At 38.5% G+C, this 22,028-nt stretch overlaps 1 protein-coding gene across 3 annotated transcripts in view; it reads left to right on the top strand.

Moving 5' to 3' along the window:
* Positions 1-22,028, top strand: part of Dnah7 (dynein axonemal heavy chain 7) — a 345,957-nt gene that overhangs the window by 130,102 nt on the left and 193,827 nt on the right. For all 3 annotated transcript variants that reach the window (XM_046447272.2, XM_046447271.2, XM_058580336.1), the window contains 2 exons: positions 8,127-8,339; positions 9,364-9,473. In XM_046447272.2, the coding sequence (XP_046303228.1) occupies positions 8,127-8,339; positions 9,364-9,473 (323 nt within the window). The remainder of the gene's footprint in view (positions 1-8,126; positions 8,340-9,363; positions 9,474-22,028) is intronic.

Here is a 22,028-nt window from a genome sequence, read left to right as displayed (position 1 = left end):
ATTGATTTTGAATAAGTGATATTTTGAATGATGCTTATTATTAAATATTTAAATATTCTAATATATTCATATATCTGAATTAAAAATTAATTGGATGGCTGTTATTAACTAAAAAAGCAAAATTAGACTTAATCAAACATCTTACCCTTGAGATAGGATTTCAAGTGAACCAGTTTTACAGTTGACCCATCAGCCTAGCAATTGTAGATCTTTAGTTTAAAAATCACTGATTTTAAATACATTTTTTGACATGGAATTTGGTATGTCTTTAGTGCTAAGGCAGTGTTGAACATTAGAAAGTGTCCGAGTTTAGGAGGGATACATGATTCTGTGGGTAGGCAGATCCCAAAGAGAAAGAAGCTGAGTAGCACATGCTTAAATTACTGCAGTTTACCAACATGTTACTTACTTCTTTCCAGGAAGGAATTAAGGGTGTAAGTCAGGTTGTAGACATTTTTCAGAAAAACATCTTTCTTCCCGAAAACCAGAGCAATGGGGACTCAGGGTTTCCCTAAAAGCAGTAAGCACTGGGGGATATTTCTTGGGCCCTGGCTGTGTTTGCCACGTGCATTTTTCTCTATCCTCAGTGGGGTCAGAGAATTTGTTTTGTCTTTTCATTCTTAAGCTACCATTTCACCAACCTCCCTATACAGAGGGATTACTCTCTCACCAAGTCGGGCTAATGGGGAGAGCATAGTTTCCTGGGATCTCCTTTCCTACTCCCTGGCCCTATGACCCATTCAACCAACTTTGTCACTCACCAAGACAAGTGTTTATGCATCTTCTAAATTTCTTCAGATTTAATGTGGTGTGTATTACATCTATAGTCTTATGCCAAGAAGGCAGTAACAGGAAGATCCAGTGTAGGTTGTTCCCATTTCAGTGGGTCCTGTGCTTAAACTACTTGCCTGTAATTCTTCCCAAATTGCGTATAGATGAAAATAGTATTTTTTTTATTTCTTGTTTTTACAAGAAATTACATGACAGTATGTATATTTTGACATATTCTAAATACATGGATTGCAATCCATTACAATTTTGACCCCGTTTTTATGGTTGAATATGATGTAGAGTTATACTGGTTGTGCATTCATGTATGTGCATAGGAAAGTTATGTACAATTCATTCTACTGTCTTTCCTATTCCCATACCCCCTCCTTTCAGTTCATTCCCCTTTGTCTAATCCAATGAACTTGTATACTTCCCCTTCCCTACCCTCCATTGTTATTGGTTAGCATGCACATATCAGTGGGACTGGTTTATTTAGCATGATATTCTCAAGTTCCATCCATTTACCAACAAATGCCATATTTTTTTTCTTTATGGCTGAGTAATATTCCATTTTGTATATATACCACATTTTCTTTATCCATTTATCCACTGAAGGACACCTAAGTTGTTTCCATAGCTTGGCTATTGTGATTTGAGCTGTTATAAACATTGATGTGGCTGCGTCACTGTAGTATGCTGATTTTAAGTCCTTTGGATGTAGACCAGGAGTAGATAACTAGATCAAATGGTGGATCCATTCCAAGTTTTCCAAGGAATCTCCACACTGCTTTCCTGAGTGGCTACACCAATTTGCAGCCCCACCAATAATGTATGAGAGTACCTTTTTCCCCATATCCTTGCCAACATTTATTGTTACTTGTATTCTTGATAATTGCCATTCTGACTGGAATGAGATGGAATCTCAGTGTAGTTTTAATTTGCATTTCTCTAATTGCTAGAGAAGTTGAACACTTTTTCATATATTTTTTGAGCATTCATATTTCTTCATCTGTGAAGTGCTTGTTCAGTTTCTTTGTCCATTTATTTATTTGGTTATTTGTATTTTAGGTATTAAGTGTTTTGATTTTTTTTGTATATTCTGGAATTAATGCTCTACCTGAGGTGTAGAGGTGGTAACGATTTTCTCCCATTCTGTAGGCTCTTACTTCAGGTTCTTGATTGTTCCTTTTGCTGTGAAGAAGCATTTTAGTTTGATGACATCTCATTTATTGATTCTTGATTTTATTTTTTGCACTTTAGTAGGAGTCTTATTGAGGAAGGTCTGTTCCTGAGCCAACATGATAATAGAGAGTTGGGCCTACTTTTTCTTTTAGTAGGCACAAGGTCTGAAATGAGTTTTGTGTATGGTGAGAGATAGGGGTCTAATTTTATTTTGTTACATATGGATTTCCAGTTTTCCCAGCATTATTTGTTGAAGAGGCTATCTTTTCTCCAATGTGTGTTTATGGTGCCTTTGTCTGGTATGAGACATAGGTAATGTCTGGTATATTTATGTGGGTATGTCTTTGCATCTTCCATTCTGTACCATTGGTCTTTGAATCTACTTTTGTGCCAATACCATGGCATTTTTGTTACTAAAGCTTTGTAGTATAATTTAAGGTCTGGAATTGTGAAGCCTCCCACATTACTTTTATCACTGGAGATTGCTTTGGCTATTCTGCGCCTCTTATTTTTCCAAATGAATTTCATGACTACGTTTTCTATTTCTATGAAATAGAAATTGGAATTTTAATGGGAATTGCATTAAATCTGTATATGACTTTTGATAGTATGTCCATTTTGACAATATAAGAACATGGGAGGTCTTTCCATTTTCAAAGGTTGATCATGGTGCACTATTTTTTAAATATGTTTCTGTGTGTGATTTGCCAGTATGTTAGTAAGCATTTTTGCATCTATATTCTTGAGGGATATTGGTCTGAAGTTTTCTTTCCTTGATGTGTCTTTGTCTGGTTTTGGTATCAGGGTGATATTAGCTTCATAGAATGAGTTTGGAAGGATTCCCTCCTTTTCTATTTTATGGAATAATTTGAAGATGATTGGTGTAAATTCTTCTTTGAAGATCTGGTAGAATTCGCCTGAGAATCCATCTGGTCCTGGGCTTTTCTTTCTTGGTAGGCTTTTTTTAGCATCTTCAATTTCATTGCTTGAAATTGATTTGTTTAATTTTCTATGTCTTCCTGTTTCAATTGGGGTAGGTCACATGTCTCTAGAAATTTGTCAACGTAGTCATGACTCTCTATTTTATTGGAGTATACATTTTCAAAGTATTTTCTTATTACTGTCTGTATTTCATTAGTCTCTATGATGATATTTCCTTTTTCATGGTGAATTTTAGTGATTTGAGTTTTCTTTCTTTTCTTCATTAGGTTGGCTAAGGGTTTATTGATTTTATTTGTTTTTTCAAATAATTGATTTTTTGTTTTGTCTGTTTTTTTAATTTCTTTTTGCTGCAATTTTATTGCTTTCAGCTCTGATTTTGATTATTTAGTAAATTCTACTGCTTGGGGGTAGGGCAGCCCAATGATAGCAATAACGTATGCAAACAATATATAGCAGTAGACTAGGTCCTTAGTTATTATTTTGATATTCAGTATTAATTGGTATGATTTGTAGTAGGGATAGTGGGATCAGCAATTTCCAGCACTAAAAACAGTATATTATCATGTATTATATATGGTTTAAAATCAAACAATACAGGTGTTATCTATGACTTTGTTCTATTAATTATTTCTATGACATTGGTGGTAGGTGTAGATGTTATATACCTCAATTTGTATTAAGAAGTCTGAAGGATAGAATTGAGTATGTGTAAAGAAAAAGAGACAGGAAGGTAGAAACATGTTTGCAATTTCAAAGAGTGAATAGGGCAGATGCAGTGGTTACTTAGGAAATGTTAATTTGAAAGGGGAAGGAAAAATAGAATATAAAAGAGGGGAGCGAGATTGGAATTTGGGAGTCAAGATAAAGAAAAGAGAGAGGGCGACAAGAGGAAATAGAGTAGTTATAAAGATGATACAAAACAGAATCAGAAACCCTAACCCTCAAAATACAGAGCATGTAAAACTAACACCTTCAAAAACAAACCAAAAAAACAAACAAAACAACAAACAAACAAACAAAAAAACTACAATGACAAAAAAAAGAAAGAAAGAAAAGAAAAGAAAAAAGGCTAGAAATGAGGACAGAGAAACAAATATGAATATGTACAGCATTCCTTGAATCAGTTAGTACACATTCAAATAAAACAAACATCCGATATGGAATCCCAAAAACAAAAATCAAAACAGAACTATTATCACAACAAATAAGCAACAATACAACAACAACAATCTTGGTGAAATGTTAAGAAATTAAGGAGTCGTATCATCTATGGTGGACAAAATAGTCAGTGAGTTCTGAGTTCACTGTCTGTGCCCACCTGGTTTTCTTTTTGTGGTATAATCTAGACATGGGAGTATGGGCCATGAATCGTGCATCCTTCCTTTTTATTGTGTTGCTCATCATATTAAAGGTTGGAGTTTAAGACTTCTGAATTTCCCTTCTTGGGAGATTAGTGTGGGTAGACTGGGCTTCAGGCTTCATGGAGGATGGGGCAGGTGGATCAGGGGCTGGTGCTGGATCCTATGGGCCAGTAGTGAGGCTATGTGCTGGACCTGGCAGGTGTGGTGGCAAAGCAGCCACATGGCATGTAGGCCTATGGGCTGGCAGCTATGCTGCGGGTCTACTTGGCAGAAAGGTGGGCTGATGTGGGGGCTGGGGATTGGGAGACTGGGGACTGGGGAGGATCCTAGTAAGTCCCTGGGACTAATGAATGCTGGACTGCAGAGGGAGCAGGGGACCAGGCTGGTTCTGGGATTGGGCAAGTGCTGGCCCAGGTAGGCTCTGGGAACCTGGAGGGTACCAAACTGGCTGAATGAGCAAGCTGAGAGCAAAATCCCTCACATCCTCTCTTCTAGCCTTCCCACCTGCTGTAGCCAGCCCTGTCAGTCTCCATGAGCCACAGGACTCACAGAGCTGGGGAGAGCCTGGTTCTCCTGAGCTTCTCTAACCTGTGTTCCTCTGGGCAACATGCTCCCAGTGTCTGACTTTCCACAGGTTTGCTAGGCTCAGAAAGGCCGACGTAGACTTAGCTGAAAACTCACAAATCTGGCCTTCCAGTTTCCATAGGCTCCGCCATGCTGCAGAACCAGGATGACTCCTGGATCAGTCCTCCAGAGAAGACTGATAAACTCAGGGCAAGAGGGTTTTTTTTTTCAGATCTCATGAATGAGTCAAACAGTCTCTGGTTCAGCTAGGTCAGACTGCCCCTCCAGTCTCAGGATTTTTCACTCTAAGCCTCAGGGAGATGGGAAGACATAGTGTTCCTGCTGCTTGAGTTCTGGGTAGCCAAGCTAGGAGAAATGCTGCCCCACTCTAATCAGCCATCTTGCCCCCTCCAGGGTTTTGCTGTTGTTGTTTAAAAAGTTTTCACAGATACTGTGCTAGGGTTAATTATACATGATTATCCTGTTCATTTTTATTACATGATATTACATGGTGCAGGTCTGGAACCAGTCACCAAGAATGCCAGAATAGAAACTATGTTTTTCTCTTGAGTGGCTGCTACAATATTAATTACATACTTTCACAGCTAAGTTTTGTGGCATGAAATCAAACTTTTCATGCATCCTTAAAAATTCTTTTCTTTTTCATCTGCTTGTGATTTTCCTGTTTTAATCTGCCCTTCTCCAGATATGTCCCTGTCATATTTCATCCAAGTTCTGGTCATTCAAGTTCTGTAGCAGCATCATGAGGAGTCAGTACATGCTTTAGTGTTCTCTAGAATTAAAAAAAATTAATAGGAGATTCTGTCACTGTAGGCTAGCATATGTTTTAATATTCCGTATGTTCAGAGTTTTTTTTTCCTTATGAATTAGTGGCTCATATGTGAAAATGATGACTTCAGATGAGCAGCAGAAGACTCTTGGTTATCTCATGGAAGACAAGAGTGCTTCCATTCTCTGCAAACACCCGAAAGCTGAGTGCCTCATAGCAAGCACCATGTTACACTGTCATGCTCCCAGAAGACCTGTTCACCACAGGATCTATGTTTACAATTATTTATTCAATGACTGTTGATTATAAAATTAGTCTGTGTCAAGCATTACAGGGAGTATAGAATAAATGGAAGAATTACTACTTCCCCAGAGCCCAGGATATTGTAAATACTACTATAATTTTGAGGCAGTGTATAGTGGTACAGATAGAAGAATCTAAGTAATGATAGAATTGTGAGATTTTAGGTAAGGTTTATTTTAGTGGAATATTATACTAGTTATTTTCAGATTCATTGGCTCACAATAAGATTGTTTTATAGGGAATGAAATGTAACAAAAATGTTATCAGTGTAAATGATTTTTTTTTCAATTTATTTCATCAAAAAAAATTTCATTGATTCATTTAACACAGTCCTAAAAAACTTGGTTTATTATAATCTGAAGCTAAATTTTAGTTTCAAATCTGTTTTTCTAGTGTAGAGGAGTTCATTCTTCTGGGCATATAATTTGTACATACAATAAATTCAAATGTTACATTTTTATTTTGCGTCAGAATAGAATGTGAGAACTGGTAAGACTCTTAGAGAGTCTAAATTTTACTGATGCTGAGGAAGTTAAGATACACCAATTGGCACAGCTTGTATTCCTAGGATCAAAACTATCCTTACTTATGTATATGCTCGATATAGTTAAATTCATTTATTAGGTTAAAGAAATTAAATATTTATATGGTTAAACATTGGTGGAACAAAAGTTCATTTTTCATTTCTTAAGAAAATTACTAGCAAATTAAACATGTAAATAATAGAAATGGAATAATGTTTAATCACCAAACCTTTAAATACAGAGCTGTCTTAAAAATAACAATTAAACAAAGATAATATAATTCAAGGAATAAGACAAGTGTCCTATATAGAAAAAAACCTTCAGTCTCCAGATATTTTAAACTTTTTTCATTCTTGAAAAGCCTTACTTTCAGTTTAATCTTACATTTAGCAATGGACTTAAAAGAGTGAAATAAATTCTTCAGTGTACACTGTTTATTAAAGATTTTTAGAGTGGATAAAATGACCTGGTGAAACCTATTGACAATTCCCTTAAACAGTGGTGTTCATTGATGCTAATTTGATTTTCATCCTAAACCCTCTTCTGTTTTGAACTTATTTATTAGATTGAGCTACCAGAAGAGAGACTCCAAAGCAGTCTTGGTCTTCAGAAAACTAAACCATGTGATGTTCTGCTCATTAGTATCTTAGTCCATAGCAAAATATGAGGCTGTGTACTTCATACAGAAAAGAGGTTTATCTCAGTCACAGTTTTAGAAGTTGCAAATCCAAGATTGGGCAGTTCTATCTGATTGGACTCTGATGAGGGCCTTCTGGTCATATCAAACATGATGCATGTATCATGGTAGGAGTGTGTGCAAGAGGGAGTGATCACACGATGCAATAAATAACAAGAGAGACTAAGGAGGGGCCAGGTTCCCTTCTAAAATAACAACCCATTCTCATGGGACCTAGTCCAGTCTCAGGAGGCCTCCCTTTTGAGTGTGATGTCCATGATCTAGTTGCTTTCCATTAGGCCCCATCTTTTAAATGTTCAACCACCTAAACACTGTTGCCCTGGAGACCAAACCTCCAGCACACGGACCTTCTGGGGACACACTCAAATCATTTCCAAAATATAGCAGTATCTTTTCATCTCAAGTGATATAAACCCCTTTCAGAAAATGTGTGTAAGAAACTTAGAAGGACTCAAAGGATCAAAGGAAGAGAAAGAGTCAGAGTCTCAGGGCTTCATCATTGCAGTAGTCCCTCATTCACCATCTACATCTATCTGCTAGTTACTAGCAGTTTTTTTCTGAAAGAGAAAGAAGACTTTCAGTATCTTCATGAGGGCATATTGACAGTCTGCTTAGCCTAGTGAAAAGCACCTTTTCTCTTGGTTGGATAGCAGTCCCTGGGAAGAACTGTGATTGGCTCTCATTAGGTCCCACATGCCTGCTTCATGTTGCCACAGAGATGGGGAATATTATAGACAGCTCCAAACAGAATCACAGAGAACAGAGAAAGGATGTTGTATGGATATAAAGCACATATATCCACTATATCTTGCCAGATTGGACTTGTTTGCCTAATACCTTTGTAGTAGTAGAGAGATGTTATTTTAAAACTATCATATAGAAAATTATGATAAAATGCCAAGAATACCCTATATACATGCTAGTTAAAATGGTTTTGTTCAAAATTATTCTGATCACATTGGGAAATTGTATCTTATTTTACTTTCTTTAAGGCTCTTGAGCAATATTTGGAAAAATGTAACAGACAAATTGATGATATTGTCACTTTGGTCCGTGGCAAATTGTCCAAGCAGAATCGTGTTACTCTGGGAGCCCTTGTGGTACTGGACGTCCATGCTAGAGATGTCCTTGCAGCACTTGTGAAAAAAAATGTTAGTGATGACAATAACTTTGAATGGTTAAGTCAGCTGAGGTACTACTGGCAAGTAAGTGCTCCCACTGAATGTTATTACATAGCAATTTCAGCTCATGGCTTTTTAATTTGTGTTTGCTTGCTCACAAGGGAAATAGTAATGTAGAATTTCTTGCTGATGACTGACTATATTTATATAAGTGATTCTCCATATTGCAGAATAAGACAGCCAATATCTACATCTATATTTTAATATCTATGCTTATATCTCTATCCAAGTGTGTGTATATATATACCTAAATGTATATATATGAAAATAAACAAAAATTTCTTAAATTATTCATTTAAAATTTTGGGATTAGTCAGTTTTTAGATTCCTAGTACATTCAAAGAATGTACAGATCAAATTTTCCTATCATTGATCAATGGCAGAATCTAGAGGAATGATCTGTAAGGAAGGATTTTATCAGGGTATATGGGTGGCTGGTGATGGTAATCATGACTGGGAAGGCAGGGAGAGCAGGAACAGTTTGTACAGTGGCCTGCTAAGCATGGGCAGAGAGAGGAGGTGAGTGGAGAAATGCACTTGGAAGTTCTCAGCATACCGGCTTTTGTGGAAGTCTTGAGACGTATGAGAGGAAGACAAGAGGGGCAAGAACCAGCATCCTGGGAAACCATTTAAGTGTCGGTGCATATGGTGGTTAGAAGCTCAGGTAGTAGAGTCGTTGTTTTAAATGCCAGATCCTCCTCTTACCAGATGTATAACCTTGGGTGAGTTCCTTACTCTAATTATCAGTTTCCTCATCTAGAAAATGTTGATGATGATAATACTCATTCTATATTGGGGGGGAAATATTGAAAATATGGGAGAAATAAGGGACAAATTCTAAAGCATTCGATGGGAAAAAATTAAAACCGCTGACTTTAATTACTTCTCTTATGGAAACTAGCTTTTGAATTTTTCTGAAGCAAATGATAATTTTACAAATACATTTAAAGAAGCCTACTTTATGTTATTATTTATTAAAAAGCTTGAGATCATATTGTTTAAAATGTTGTTATATTGACCTAATTTAATTTTGTCTGCTTTATCCTAGGAAAATAATTTAGAAACAAAAATGATCAATGCTGGTTTGCGATATGGGTATGAATATCTGGGTAATTCCCCTAGGCTGGTTATTACTCCACTCACGGATCGGTGTTACAGGTAACCCCTTTAATATAAGGATCTTATTGGTAATGACTTTCACTACCCTTACCTACTAATTTAGTAAAAAATACAAATATTATCTTCCATATGGAAAATTTATCCTGTGTTTTTTTTTTCTTAGACCTTTAATTCTCCTTTTAACTTTATCTTCTGTTTCTCTTTCTCTGCTGGTTTCTTCTTCTCAGCTTGGGCTCTCAATATTCTCAGTTGTTGGAGTTGGTTTTGAAACTCTTCATCCCTTCTTTCTTCTTGAAACTCCCTGACTTCTTTTTGGATTACTAGCGCCATCATTTTCCTCCCTGAAATGTTGGTTTTCTAGAGTTCTATTCTCATGTGGTGTTTTATGTCATGCTTCATGGTTCCCTGAGTGTTCTTATCACATACTCTCAGGCTTTAGTGAACTACATCTTGAAGACTCCATATCTATGCCACTCTACCGTAAGCTTTTGAGATATATATATATATATATATATATGTATATATATATATAATATGTAAAACATATACATTATATATATTAAATATATATCAAATATATACATTATATATATTATGTATACACACACATATCACTGGATATCCTCATTTCATATCTCATAGGGACTTGCATTTATATTTTTTCCAAAATGTAACTGTCCAGTTCCTTTTTTAAAAAAAATAGTACCTAAAGATGAGCTATGGAGGATTCAATGAAAAGGGCAGGAACAAAAATGACAAAAGACTAACCACATCTACCTTTTTAAATGCAAGCTCTGAGCCAGTTAGGCTTAAGTTGGGAGAGAAGGAAAGTTTTAAATTGGATGAAAGATATTAAATATTATATAAGACCTAAGTAGACTTTACTATTTGGGGGATGGGTGACACAATTCATTAGTATCTTAGAATGACAAGAAAAACTAACATATCTACCCTAGATTTCATCCAGCAATAGGGAAAATATTTGATTAAATTTAAAATAACAATGATTAAAAAAATTGTTTTCTGCTTACATCCTAAACCAGTTACTCAATAAACTAGTTAAAATTATAAAATTTTTCAAAGAAATTTAAAGACAAAGTTTAATTTAGTATTTGACAATAATTTGGAATAGGAACTTGAAGATAAAGTACTTAGAGCCCTTTATTATTCAGAAAGAGGATAAAGGGATTTATTAATTATAGGCTTCATTGAATGAAATAGGCACTTTTAAGTCAAAGTTAGCTTAAAAGAATAGAAATAGAATCCCATATCATATCTCATATCATATCCATATCAGATGAGAAAATTGAATTTTAAAAATTTATTAAAAGATAATACATGATAGGCTGGGGATGTGGCTCAAGTGGGTAGCGCACTCGCCTGGCATGTGTGCGGCCCGGGTTCGATCCTCAGCACCACATACAAAAAAAACAAAGATGTTGTGTCCGCCGAAAACTAAACTAAACTAAAATAAAATAAAATATTAAAAAATTCTCTCTCTCTCTCTCACTCTTTCTTTAAAAAAAAAGATAATACATGAAAGGGGAAAAGCAAAAGAGAATAAAAATTAAAACTTGAGGAATATAAAACCCCAAATATTATTTTTTTTTACTTACCATTGTTTCTTGCTTTGCTTTACTTCTTTTAATTTTCTACTTACTGTGTAACAACTTTTAGTTATTGGTTCAGTGAATATCTGCAAGCTGTGTTCTCTTAGTCTTTATATAAATAATGCCTCTCCCTCTCCTTTTCTTTCATTCTCTGTCTTTGTTCAATTATTAAAATATGTGCTAAGTATAGAATTGTAGATGAACAATAATTTTCCATCAGACTTCCAAAGATAATATTCTCCTGGCATCCATCCATTGTGATTGCTGAGAAACCTGTTATTTTAATTATTATCTTTCTAAGTAAATTTCCTTTCTTTATTGTAATTTTCAAGATTTTCTCTCTATTGCTGATGTCCACTGTAATGTTATTAGATGTGAATTATTTTTTCCTCATGTAGGTCTTTCATGTCCTTAATCGAGGTATCCTGATGCACGGGTTTCAGATTTGTCTCTGAGGAAGAGTAAAATGGTTTTCTTTTGTCCAAATGTGCATTATTTGCATTACTTATCTATCTTACTTGGGAATTTTTTTCAATTAATGTCTGTCTTCATTTCTAGAAAATTCTCAGCCATTGCCACATAAATTTTGCCTCTTCACTATTTTTCTTATACACCACTTTTTTTCTCTGCCTCTTAAATTTTTTTACATTTGATATCTGTATCTCTCTGGGTGATTTCCTCCAGGGCATAGTTCTGTTTCCTTATGTTTATTTTAATATATAACCAATTCACTGAGTTTTCTACAATTTTGTTGCTAGAATTTCAACTACTCTCTTTTATGAAATTGGCTTATCTCTTTGTGTTTTCTTCTCTCTCTCTCTCTCTCTCTCTCTCTCACACACACACACACACACACTTTCTGGTGTGCATTACTTTCTATTTAAAATCTCATTTAGCAGTCCACCAGAATACCAAGAGGGCAGCGTGCCATATATTTAGTGACACTCATAGACCTTTGTCTACCTGCTTTTGTCATTGCAAGTCTGACTGAACTTTGGCAACCACCCCCCTCCCATTTTATCTTTGAGGTCATTTTAGTAGGTGTTGTTTCATCATGTAGTCTTTCATGTCCTTAGTTGAGGTGTCCTGATGGAGCAGTTTCAGATATATCTCTGAGGAAGGATACATGGCTTTCTCTGGTCCAGAAAAAAAGTTTAAGGTTAGTTTTTTATATGGGTTCACATGTGCAAGTAATTGGAATTTGAATGCCCTCCCGTCAGTGAATGATATAGGCTTCATGAGGCCCTGCATAGAAGATAAGCTACTTCTTCTTGGTTGTTTTTTGTCTTTCTCCAATAGGTTACTAGAGTAAATTTACTTCTCACTTACAGAAAGGAAGCATTTCAAGACTTCTAGATTTATATAAGTGGATACATTTCAATTCTCCACCTTGCCTCAATTCTGAGGATTTATTTTCGATGTCTACGTAGGCATAAATGCATTTGTGTTTATATGCAGATCCTAAAACAACATAAACCTCTGCAGCATTAGTACCTAATTACTTCTCCAACTTTGCGTTCCCTCTTTGTTGGTGATTTCTCTTTTATACTTTAAAGAAAGGCTATGTACAGAAGACTTTTAAAGCTAATGAACGAACTTAGCAAAGTTGCAGGACACAGAATCAACATTCAGAAATCAATAGCTTTCATATACTGCAGTAGTGAATCTGCTGAGAAAGAAGCTATCCCATTCATGATAACCTAAAAACAAAACAAACAAACAAACAACAAACATTGGTCATAAGTCTAACCAAGGAGGTGAAAGACCTCATAATGACAACTATAGAACACTCAAAAAAGATATTGAAGACTTTAGAATATTGAAAATATTTTCAATGTTCTTGGGTAGAGAGTTAATATCATCAAAATGTTCATATTACCAAAAGCAATATACAGATTCAATGCAATTCCCATCAAAATACCAATGGCATGCTTTAAAGAACTAGGAAGAATACAGCCCTAAAATTCATTTGGAAGAATAAAAGATTCAGAATAGCCAAAACAGTTCTGAGCAAGAAAAGTGATACAGGTGGCATCACAATACCAATCTCAAATTATACTACAGAGCTAACAAAAACACTATGGTATTGACATCAAAAAACATGAACAACAATGGAATAAAATAGAAAATAGAGACAAATTCACATACTTACAGCCATCAATACTTGGCAAAAGGGCCAAAAATATATGTTCAAGAAAAAAAAACAGCCTTTTAAACAAATGGTTCTGGGAAAACTGAGATCATTTAGATCCATATGTAGAAGAATGAAACTAGATCCCTATATCTCACTCTGCACAAAAGTCAAATCAAAGTGGATCAAAGATCTAGGAATTAGACCGGAAGTTTCTAGCAACTGCTAGAAGAAAATATAGAGTTAATACTCTGTCATATTGGTGTAGGTACTGACTTCCTTAACAATACCTCTAAAGCTCAATCAAGAATCAATAAGTTGGATGCCATCAAATTAAAAAGCTTCCACAGCAGAGGAAATGATTAATAATGTGAAGAGAGAGCCCACAGAATGGAAGAAAATCTTTGCCAGTTGCCCCTCTGACAGGGATTAATATCCAGAATAAATACAGAACTCAAAAAATTTAACACCAAAAAAACCAGAAAAACAAAAACAAACCCAAACAGCCAAACAACAACAAAAACACAACAAACAAATAACCTAACCAATAAATGGGCAAAAGAACTGAACAAATGTTTCTTAAAAGAAGAAACACGGCTTGTTCGGCAAATCGCCCCGCGGCTAGAGTCTGCGGCGCGCGCTGGGAAACGAGGAGATAGTGATGCAGGGATACAGCGCTGCAGTTTCTGTGGGCTTCTGCCAGCTGTGCAAGCACCGTACTCAGTGCTGAATTCTGGGTTTGAGACGGTGAAGGAAGCAGTCCAATTCAGTTCTCCACAACAGGCAGACCACAGAGGAGGCCAGCGGCCACCATCTTGGAGAGCTGACGTCACCATCCCTGTTTTCGACTGATCACAGCTCATTCAGTCATAGAACGGGTAATTTCACGCTGCCATTCGCCTGCGGCTTGCAGACAAATTACTCAGGCTCAGTGCTAAATAGCCCGCGGAAACTGCTTCTTGGAGCCTGCTCCTATCAGAGCATGCACCGAGCACGGAGCGGCCGAGTTCCGGCTCCCGGAACTGCTGTGGCCCAGGGCTAAGGAGCCCGTGGAAACTGCTTCTCGGTCCAGGTCCTGCTGAGTACCGTGGAGGTAAATACCAACCGAGCCTTCGTGGGCAGTGGCAACGGGACTGAGACGGGGCTTGTGAGGGCTGGTCAGGACTCACCCGTTGCTTTGGTCACCCGGCAAAGGGAACGAAATGCTGCCATTCGCATGGGATACCAACATGGCAGAGATCTGATGTCATCAGAAAGCGGCGGAGGAGAGAACTTCATCAATAGCAGCGGCGACAGAAACAGTTGGTCTCCTGGTAGGGAGGGTGAGTCACAGACACCCGAGTCTTTCTCGCTTTGTCGTCGAGCCAGAGGGGAGGAGCGGGGCCGCCGCCCGCGCCCAGAGCAGGCCCAGCGGCTCGCCGGCGTGGTGGTCGTGTGACCCCAATTGGAGTGGGGGTGGAGCGGAGCCGCCACCCGCGCCCGCAAGGTGGGCAGTCCTGCGACCGACCAGCAGAACAGGCCCAGTGGTCCGCGGGCGTGGTAGGAGGGGCAGAGCAGAGCCGCCGCCCACGCCTGCAAGGTAGGCAGACCTGCGACAGAGCGGCGGATCAGGCCCAGCAGCCTGCCAGCGTGGTACACACGTCACCCCAACTGGTGTAGGGGCAGAGCAGAGCCTTCGCCTGCGCCTGGATCAGGCCCAGCGGCCCGCCGGTGGGTGTGGTGGTCACATGACCCCAATTGGAGTAGGGGCGGAGGGGAGCCGCCATCCGTGCCCACAGGGTGGGCAGACCTGCGACCAACCTGCAGAACAGGCCCAGAGGTCCACGGGCGTGGTAAGAGAGGCAGGGCAGAGCCGCCGCCCGCGCCTGCAAGGTAAGCAGACCTGCAACAGACCAGCGGATCAGGCCCAGTGGCCTGCTGGCGTGGTGCACATGTCACCCCAATTGGAGTAGGGGCAGAGCAGAGCCGCCGCCCGCGCCAGGAACAGGCCCAGCAACCTGCCGGCGTGGTAGTCACGACACCCCAGTTGGAGTAGGGGCAGAGCAGAGCCGCCACCTGTGCCCGAAAAGTGGGCAGACCTGCGACCGACCAGCGGAACAGGCCCAGTGGCCTGCCAGCACGACAGACACGTCACCCCATTTGGAGTAGGGGCAGAGCAGAGCTGCCCGTGCCCACAAGGTAGGCAGACCTGCGACCGACCGGTGGAACAGGCCCAGCGGCCGGCCGGGGTGATAGGCACGTCACTCCAGTTGGAGTAGGAGCAGAGCAGAGCCTTCGCCTGCGCCCGGAACAGGCCCAGCGGTCCACGGGCATGGTAGACAAGTCACACCAATTGGAGGAGGGGCAGAGCAGAGCCACCGCCAGCGCCTGCAAGGTTGGCAGACCTGCAACCGACCTGAGGATCAGGCCCAGTGGCCTGCCGGCGTGGTATACACGTCACCCCAATTGGAGTAGAGGCAGAGCAGAGCTTTCGCCCACGCCCGGAACAGGCCCAGCGGCCCACCGGCACGGTAGTCACTTCACCCCAATTGGAGTAAGGGCAGAGCAGAGCCGCTGCCCGCGCCTGCAAGGTAGGCAGATCTGTGACCGACCAGCAGAACAGGCCCAGGGGTCCGCGGGCGTGGTAGACAGGTCACACCAATTGGAGGAGGGGCAGAGCAGAGCCGCCGCCCGCGCCTGCAAGGTAGGCAGACCGCCGCCCGACCCTGCAAGGGAGACTTTTCAACTATACAAGAGCAATATAAATATATAGGGGGAAAAAACTTTCAAAAACACAACAGTTTCACCAAGCAGAAAGAAACGCAAGCAGTATGAAAAGACAAGGAAAGAAAGGACCACAAGCAATGCAGGTCAACGCAACTTTAGAAGAGGTAACAGCTGCAGCAGATGGAATGTCAGATAAAGAATTCAGGATATACATGCTTCAGATGATCTGGAGTATCAAGGAAGACATTAGACAGCAAAATCAGACAATAAAAGATCACTTCGACAATGAATTACACAAACAAATCCAGGAAGCAAAAGATCAACTATACAGGGAGATAGAGGTTATAAAAAAACAAACAAACAGAAATCCTAGAAATGCAGGAAGCAATAAACCAACTTAAAAACTCAATTGAGAATACTACCAGCAGAGTAGAACACTTAGAAGATAGAACATCAGACAATGAAGACAAAGTATTTCAACTTGAAAAGAACATAGACAGCTCAGCAAGACTGTTAAGAAACCATGAGCAGAACATCCAAGAAATATGGGATAACATCAAGAGACCAAATTTAAGAGTCATTGGGATACAGGAAGGGACAGAGTTTCAAACCAAAGGAATGAGCAATCTATTCAATGAAATAATACGAGAAAACTTCCCAGACTTGAAGAATGAGACAGAATCCAAAATCCTAGAAGCATATAGGACGCCGAATGTGCAAAATCATAAGAGATCCACACCTAGACACATTATAATGAAGATGCCCAACATACAGAATAAGGAGAGAATTTTAAAAGCTACAAGAGAAAGGAAGCAGATTACATTTAGGGGTAAGCCAATCAGGATAACAGCTGATCTTTCAACACAGACTCTGAAGCTAGAAGATCCTGGAATAACATATTTCAAACACTGAAAGAAAATGGGTTCCAACCAAGAATTGTGTATCCAGCGAAATTAAGCTTCAGGATGGAAGATGAAATTAAAACCTTCCACGATAAACAAAAGTTAAAAGAATTCGCAGCTAGAAAACCATCTCTTCAAAACATCCTTGGCAAAACATTACAGGAAGAGGAAATGGAAAATAACAATGAAAACCAACAGTGGGAGGTAGGACAGTAAAGGGGGGGAAAATAATCAAAGAGGAAAACAAACAATGTTTAGTAACAGAAATAAACAAATATGGCTGGAAGAACAACCCATATCTCAATAATAACCCTAAATGTTAATGGCTTAAACTCACCAATTAAGAGACACAGGCTAGTAGAATGGATCACAAAACAAGACCCAACAATATGCTGCCTACAGGAGACGCATTTGATAGGAAAAGACATACATAGGCTGAAGGTGAAAGGTTGGGAAAAATCATATCACTCATATGGACTTTGGAAACAAGCAGGAGTGTCCATACTCATATCAAATAAAATAGATTTCAAGCCAAAGTTAATCAAAAGGGATAAAGAGGGACACTACATACTGCTTAAGGGAACCATACACCAGCAAGACATAACAATCATAAATATTTATGCCCCAAACAATGGTGCAGCTATGTTCGTCAAACAAACTCTTCTCAAGTTCAAGAGTCTAATAGACCACCATACCATAATCATGGGAGACTTCAACACACCTCTCTCGCCACTGGACAGATCTTCCAAACAAAAGTTGAATAAGGAAACTATAGAACTCAATAACACAATTAATAACCTAGACTTAATTGACATATATAGAATATACCACCCAACATCAAGCAGTTACAGTTTTTTCTCAGCAGCACATGGATCCTTCTCAAAAATAGATCATATATTATGTCACAGGGCAACTCTTAGACAATATAAAGGAGTAGAGATAATACCATGCATCTTATCTGATCATAATGGAATGAAACTGAAAATCAACGATAAAAGAAGGAAGGAAAAATCATGCATAACTTGGAGAATGAACAATAGGTTACTGAATGATCAATGGGTTATAGAAGACATCAAGGAGGAAATTAAAAAATTCTTAGAGATAAATGAAAACACAGACACAACATATCGGAATCTATGGGACACATTGAAAGCAGTTCTAAGAGGAAAATTCATTGCGTGGAGTTCATTCCTTAAAAAAAGAAAAAAAACAACAACAAATAAATGATCTCATACTTCATCTCAAAATCCTAGAAAAAGAAGAGCAAAACAACAGCAAAAGAAGTAGAAGGCAAGAAATAATTAAAATCAGAGCTGAAATTAATGAAATCGAAACAAAAGAAACAATTGAAAACATTGACAAAACTAAAAGTTGGTTCTTTGAAAAAATAAACAAAATCGACAGACCCTTAGCCATGCTAGCAAAGAGAAGAAGAGAGAGAACTCAAATTACTAGCATACGGGATGAAAAAGGCAATATCACAACAGACACTTCAGAAATACAGAAGATAATCAAAAATTATTTTGAATCCTTATACTCCAATAAATTAGAAGATAGTGAAGGCATCGATAAATTTCTTAAGTCATATGATCTGCCCAGATTGAGTCAGGAAGATATAGACAACCTAAACAGACCAATATCAATTGAGGAAATAGAAGAAACCATCAAAAGACTACCAACTAAGAAAAGCCTGGGACCGGATGGGTATACAGCAGAGTTTTACAAAACCTTTAAAGAGGAACTAATACCAATACTTTTCAAGCTACTTCAGGAAATAGAAAAAGAGGGAGAACTTCCAAATTCATTCTACGAGGTCAACATCACCCTGATACCTAAACCAGACAAAGACACTTCAAAGAAAGAAAACTACAGACCAATATCTCTAATGAACCTAGATGCAAAAATCCTCAATAAAATTCTGGCGAATCGGATACAAAAACATATCAAAAAAATTGTGCACCATGATCAAGTAGGATTCATCCCTGGGATGCAAGGCTGGTTCAATATACGGAAATCAATAAATGTTATTCACCACATCAATAGACTTAAAAATAAGAACCATATGATCATCTCGATAGATGCGGAAAAAGCATTCGACAAAGTACAGCATCCCTTTATGTTCAAAACTCTAGAAAAACTAGGGATAACAGGAACATACCTCAATATTGTAAAAGCAATCTATGCTAAGCCTCAGGCTAGCATCATTCTGAATGGAGAAAAACTGAAGGCATTCCCTCTAAAATCTGGAACAAGACAGAGATGCCCTCTCTCACCACTTCTGTTCAACATAGTTCTCGAAACACTGGCCAGAGCAATTAGACAGACAAAAGAAATTAAAGGCACAAAAATAGGAAAAGAAGAACTTAAATTATCACTATTTGCAGGTGACATGATTCTATACCTAGCAGACCCAAAAGGGTCTACAAAGAAACTATTAGAGCTAATAAATGAATTCAGCAAAGTGGCTGGATATAAAATCAACACGCATAAATCAAAGGCATTCCTGTATATCAGCGACAAATCCTCTGAAATGGAAATGAGGACAACCACTCCATTCACAATATCCTCAAAAAAAATAAAATACTTGGGAATCAACCTAACAAAAGAGGTGAAAGACTTATACAATGAAAACTACAGAACCCTAAAGAGAGAAATAGAAGAAGATCTTAGAAGATGGAAAAATATACCCTGTTCATGGATAGGCAGAACTAACATCATCAAAATGGCGATATTACCAAAAGTTCTCTATAGGTTTAATGCAATGCCAATCAAAATCCCAATGGCATTTCTTGTAGAAATAGAGAAAGCAATCATGAAATTCATATGGAAAAAGAAAAGACCCAGAATAGCAAAAACAATGCTAAGCAGGAAGTGTGAATCAGGCGGTATAGCGATACCAGACTTCAAACTATACTTCAGAGCAATAGTAACAAAAGCAGCATGGTACTGGTACCAAAACAGGCGGGTGGACCAATGGTACAGAATAGAGGACACAGAAACCAATCCACAAAACTACAACTATCTTATATTTGATAAAGGGGCTAAAGGCATGCAATGGAGGAAGGATAGCATCTTCAACAAATGGTGCTGGGAAAACTGGAAATCCATATGCAACCAAATGAAACTGAATCCCTTTCTCTCGCCACTCACAAAAGTTAACTCAAAATGGATCAAGGAGCTTGATATCAAATCAGAGACACGCCGTCTGATAGAAGAAAAAGTTGGCTACGATCTACATACTGTGGGGTCGGGCTCCAAATTTCTCAATAGGACACCCATAGCACAAAAGTTAATACCTAGAATCAACAATTGGGACTTACTCAAACTAAAAAGTTTTTTCACAGCAAAAGAAACAATAAGAGAAGTAAATAGGGAGCCTACATCCTGGGAACAAATCTTTACTCCTCACACTTCAGATAGAGCCCTAATATCCAGAGTATACAAAGAACTCAAAAAATTAGACAATAAGATAACAAACAACCCAATCAACAAATGGGCCAAGGACCTGAACAGACACTTCTCAGAGGAGGACATACAATCAATCAACAAGTACATGAAAAAATGCTCACCATCCCTAGCAGTCAGAGAAATGCAAATCAAAACCACCCTAAGATATCATCTCACTCCAGTAAGATTGGCAGCCATTATGAAGTCAAACAACAACAAGTGCTGGCAAGGATGTGGGGAAAAGGGTACACTTGTACATTGCTGGTGGGACTGCAAATTGGTGCAGCCAATTTGGAAAGCAGTATGGAGATTTCTTGGAAAGCTGGGAATGGAACCACCATTTGACCCAGCTATTCCCCTTCTCGGTCTATTCCCTAAAGACCTAAAAAGAGCATGCTACAGGGACACTGCTACATCGATGTTCATAGCAGCACAATTCACAATAGCAAGACTGTGGAACCAACCTAGATGCCCTTCAATAGACGAATGGATAAAAAAAATGTGGCATTTATACACAATGGAGTATTACTCTGCATTAAAAAATGACAAAATCATAGAATTTACAGGGAAATGGATGGCATTAGAGCAGATTATGCTAAGTGAAGCTAGCCAATCCCTAAAAAACAAATGCCAAATGTCTTCTTCGATATAAGGAGAGTAACCAAGAACAGAGTAGGGACGAAGAGCATGAGAAAAAGATTAACATTAAACAGGGATGAGAGGTGGGAGGGAAAGGGAGAGAGAAGGGAAATTGCATGGAAATGGAAGGAGACCCTCAGGGTTATACAAAAGTACATACAAGAGGAAGTGAGGGGAAAGGGAAAAATAATACAAGGGGGAGAGATGAATGACAGTAGAGGGGGTAGAGAGAGAAGAGGGGAGGGGAGGGGGATAGTAGAGGATAGGAAAGGCAATAGAATACAACAGACACTAGTATGGCAATATGTAAATCAATGGATGTGTAACTGATGTGATTCTGCAATCTGTATATGGGGTAAAAATGGGAGTTCATAACCCACTTGAATCAAAGTGTGAAATATGATATATCAAGAACTATGTAATGTTTTGAACAACCAACAATAAAAAATTTAAAAAAAAGAAGAAACACAGAATACCAACAAACACATGAAAAATGTTCAACATCTCTAGCAATCAGAGAAATGCAAGTCAAAACTACGCTGAGATTTAATCTCACTCTAGTCAGATGGCAGTTATCAAGAACACAAATTATAAGAATAAATGCTGGTGAGGATGTAGGGAAAAGGTACACTTATACATTGTTAGGGGGATCACAAATTAGTACAACCACTCTGGAAATCCTTATGGAATTCCTCAAAATGAATGAAACCACCATATGACCCAGCTATCCCACTCCTTGCTTTTTGTCCAAAAGAACTAATAGCAGCATACCATAGTGATACAGTCACTTCAGTATATATAGAGGCACAACTCATAATAGCCAGATTACAGCATCAACCCAGATACCCATCAATAGGTAAATGGATAAAGAAAATGTGGTGTATATATACACAATGGAGCTTTACTCAACCATAATTAAGAATGAAATTGTAGCCTTCTCCACTAATGGAGGGAAATGGAGAATTTCATGCTAATTGAAATAAGCTAGACTCAGAAAATCAAGGTCAAATGTTTTCTCTCCTGTGTGGAAGCTAGCGAAATATGAGGGAAAGAAGGTGTGGTGGTCAGGGCTGGGAGATAGGATATCAAAAGATAAAGGGAAGATCAGTGGAGTAGAAGAAGGAGATTAAGAAGGGAGGGAAGGAGAATGAGAAGGAGA

This window comes from Marmota monax, unplaced genomic scaffold, assembly GCF_021218885.2.
Source record: "Marmota monax isolate L192 unplaced genomic scaffold, Marmota_monax_Labrador192_F-V1.1 WCK01_AAM20220418_F8-fsc00007, whole genome shotgun sequence".
NCBI classification, from domain to species: Eukaryota; Metazoa; Chordata; class Mammalia; order Rodentia; family Sciuridae; genus Marmota; species Marmota monax.
The sequence above is the reverse complement of the archived record's forward strand: the minus strand, read 5'-3'. Positions and strand labels throughout refer to the sequence as shown.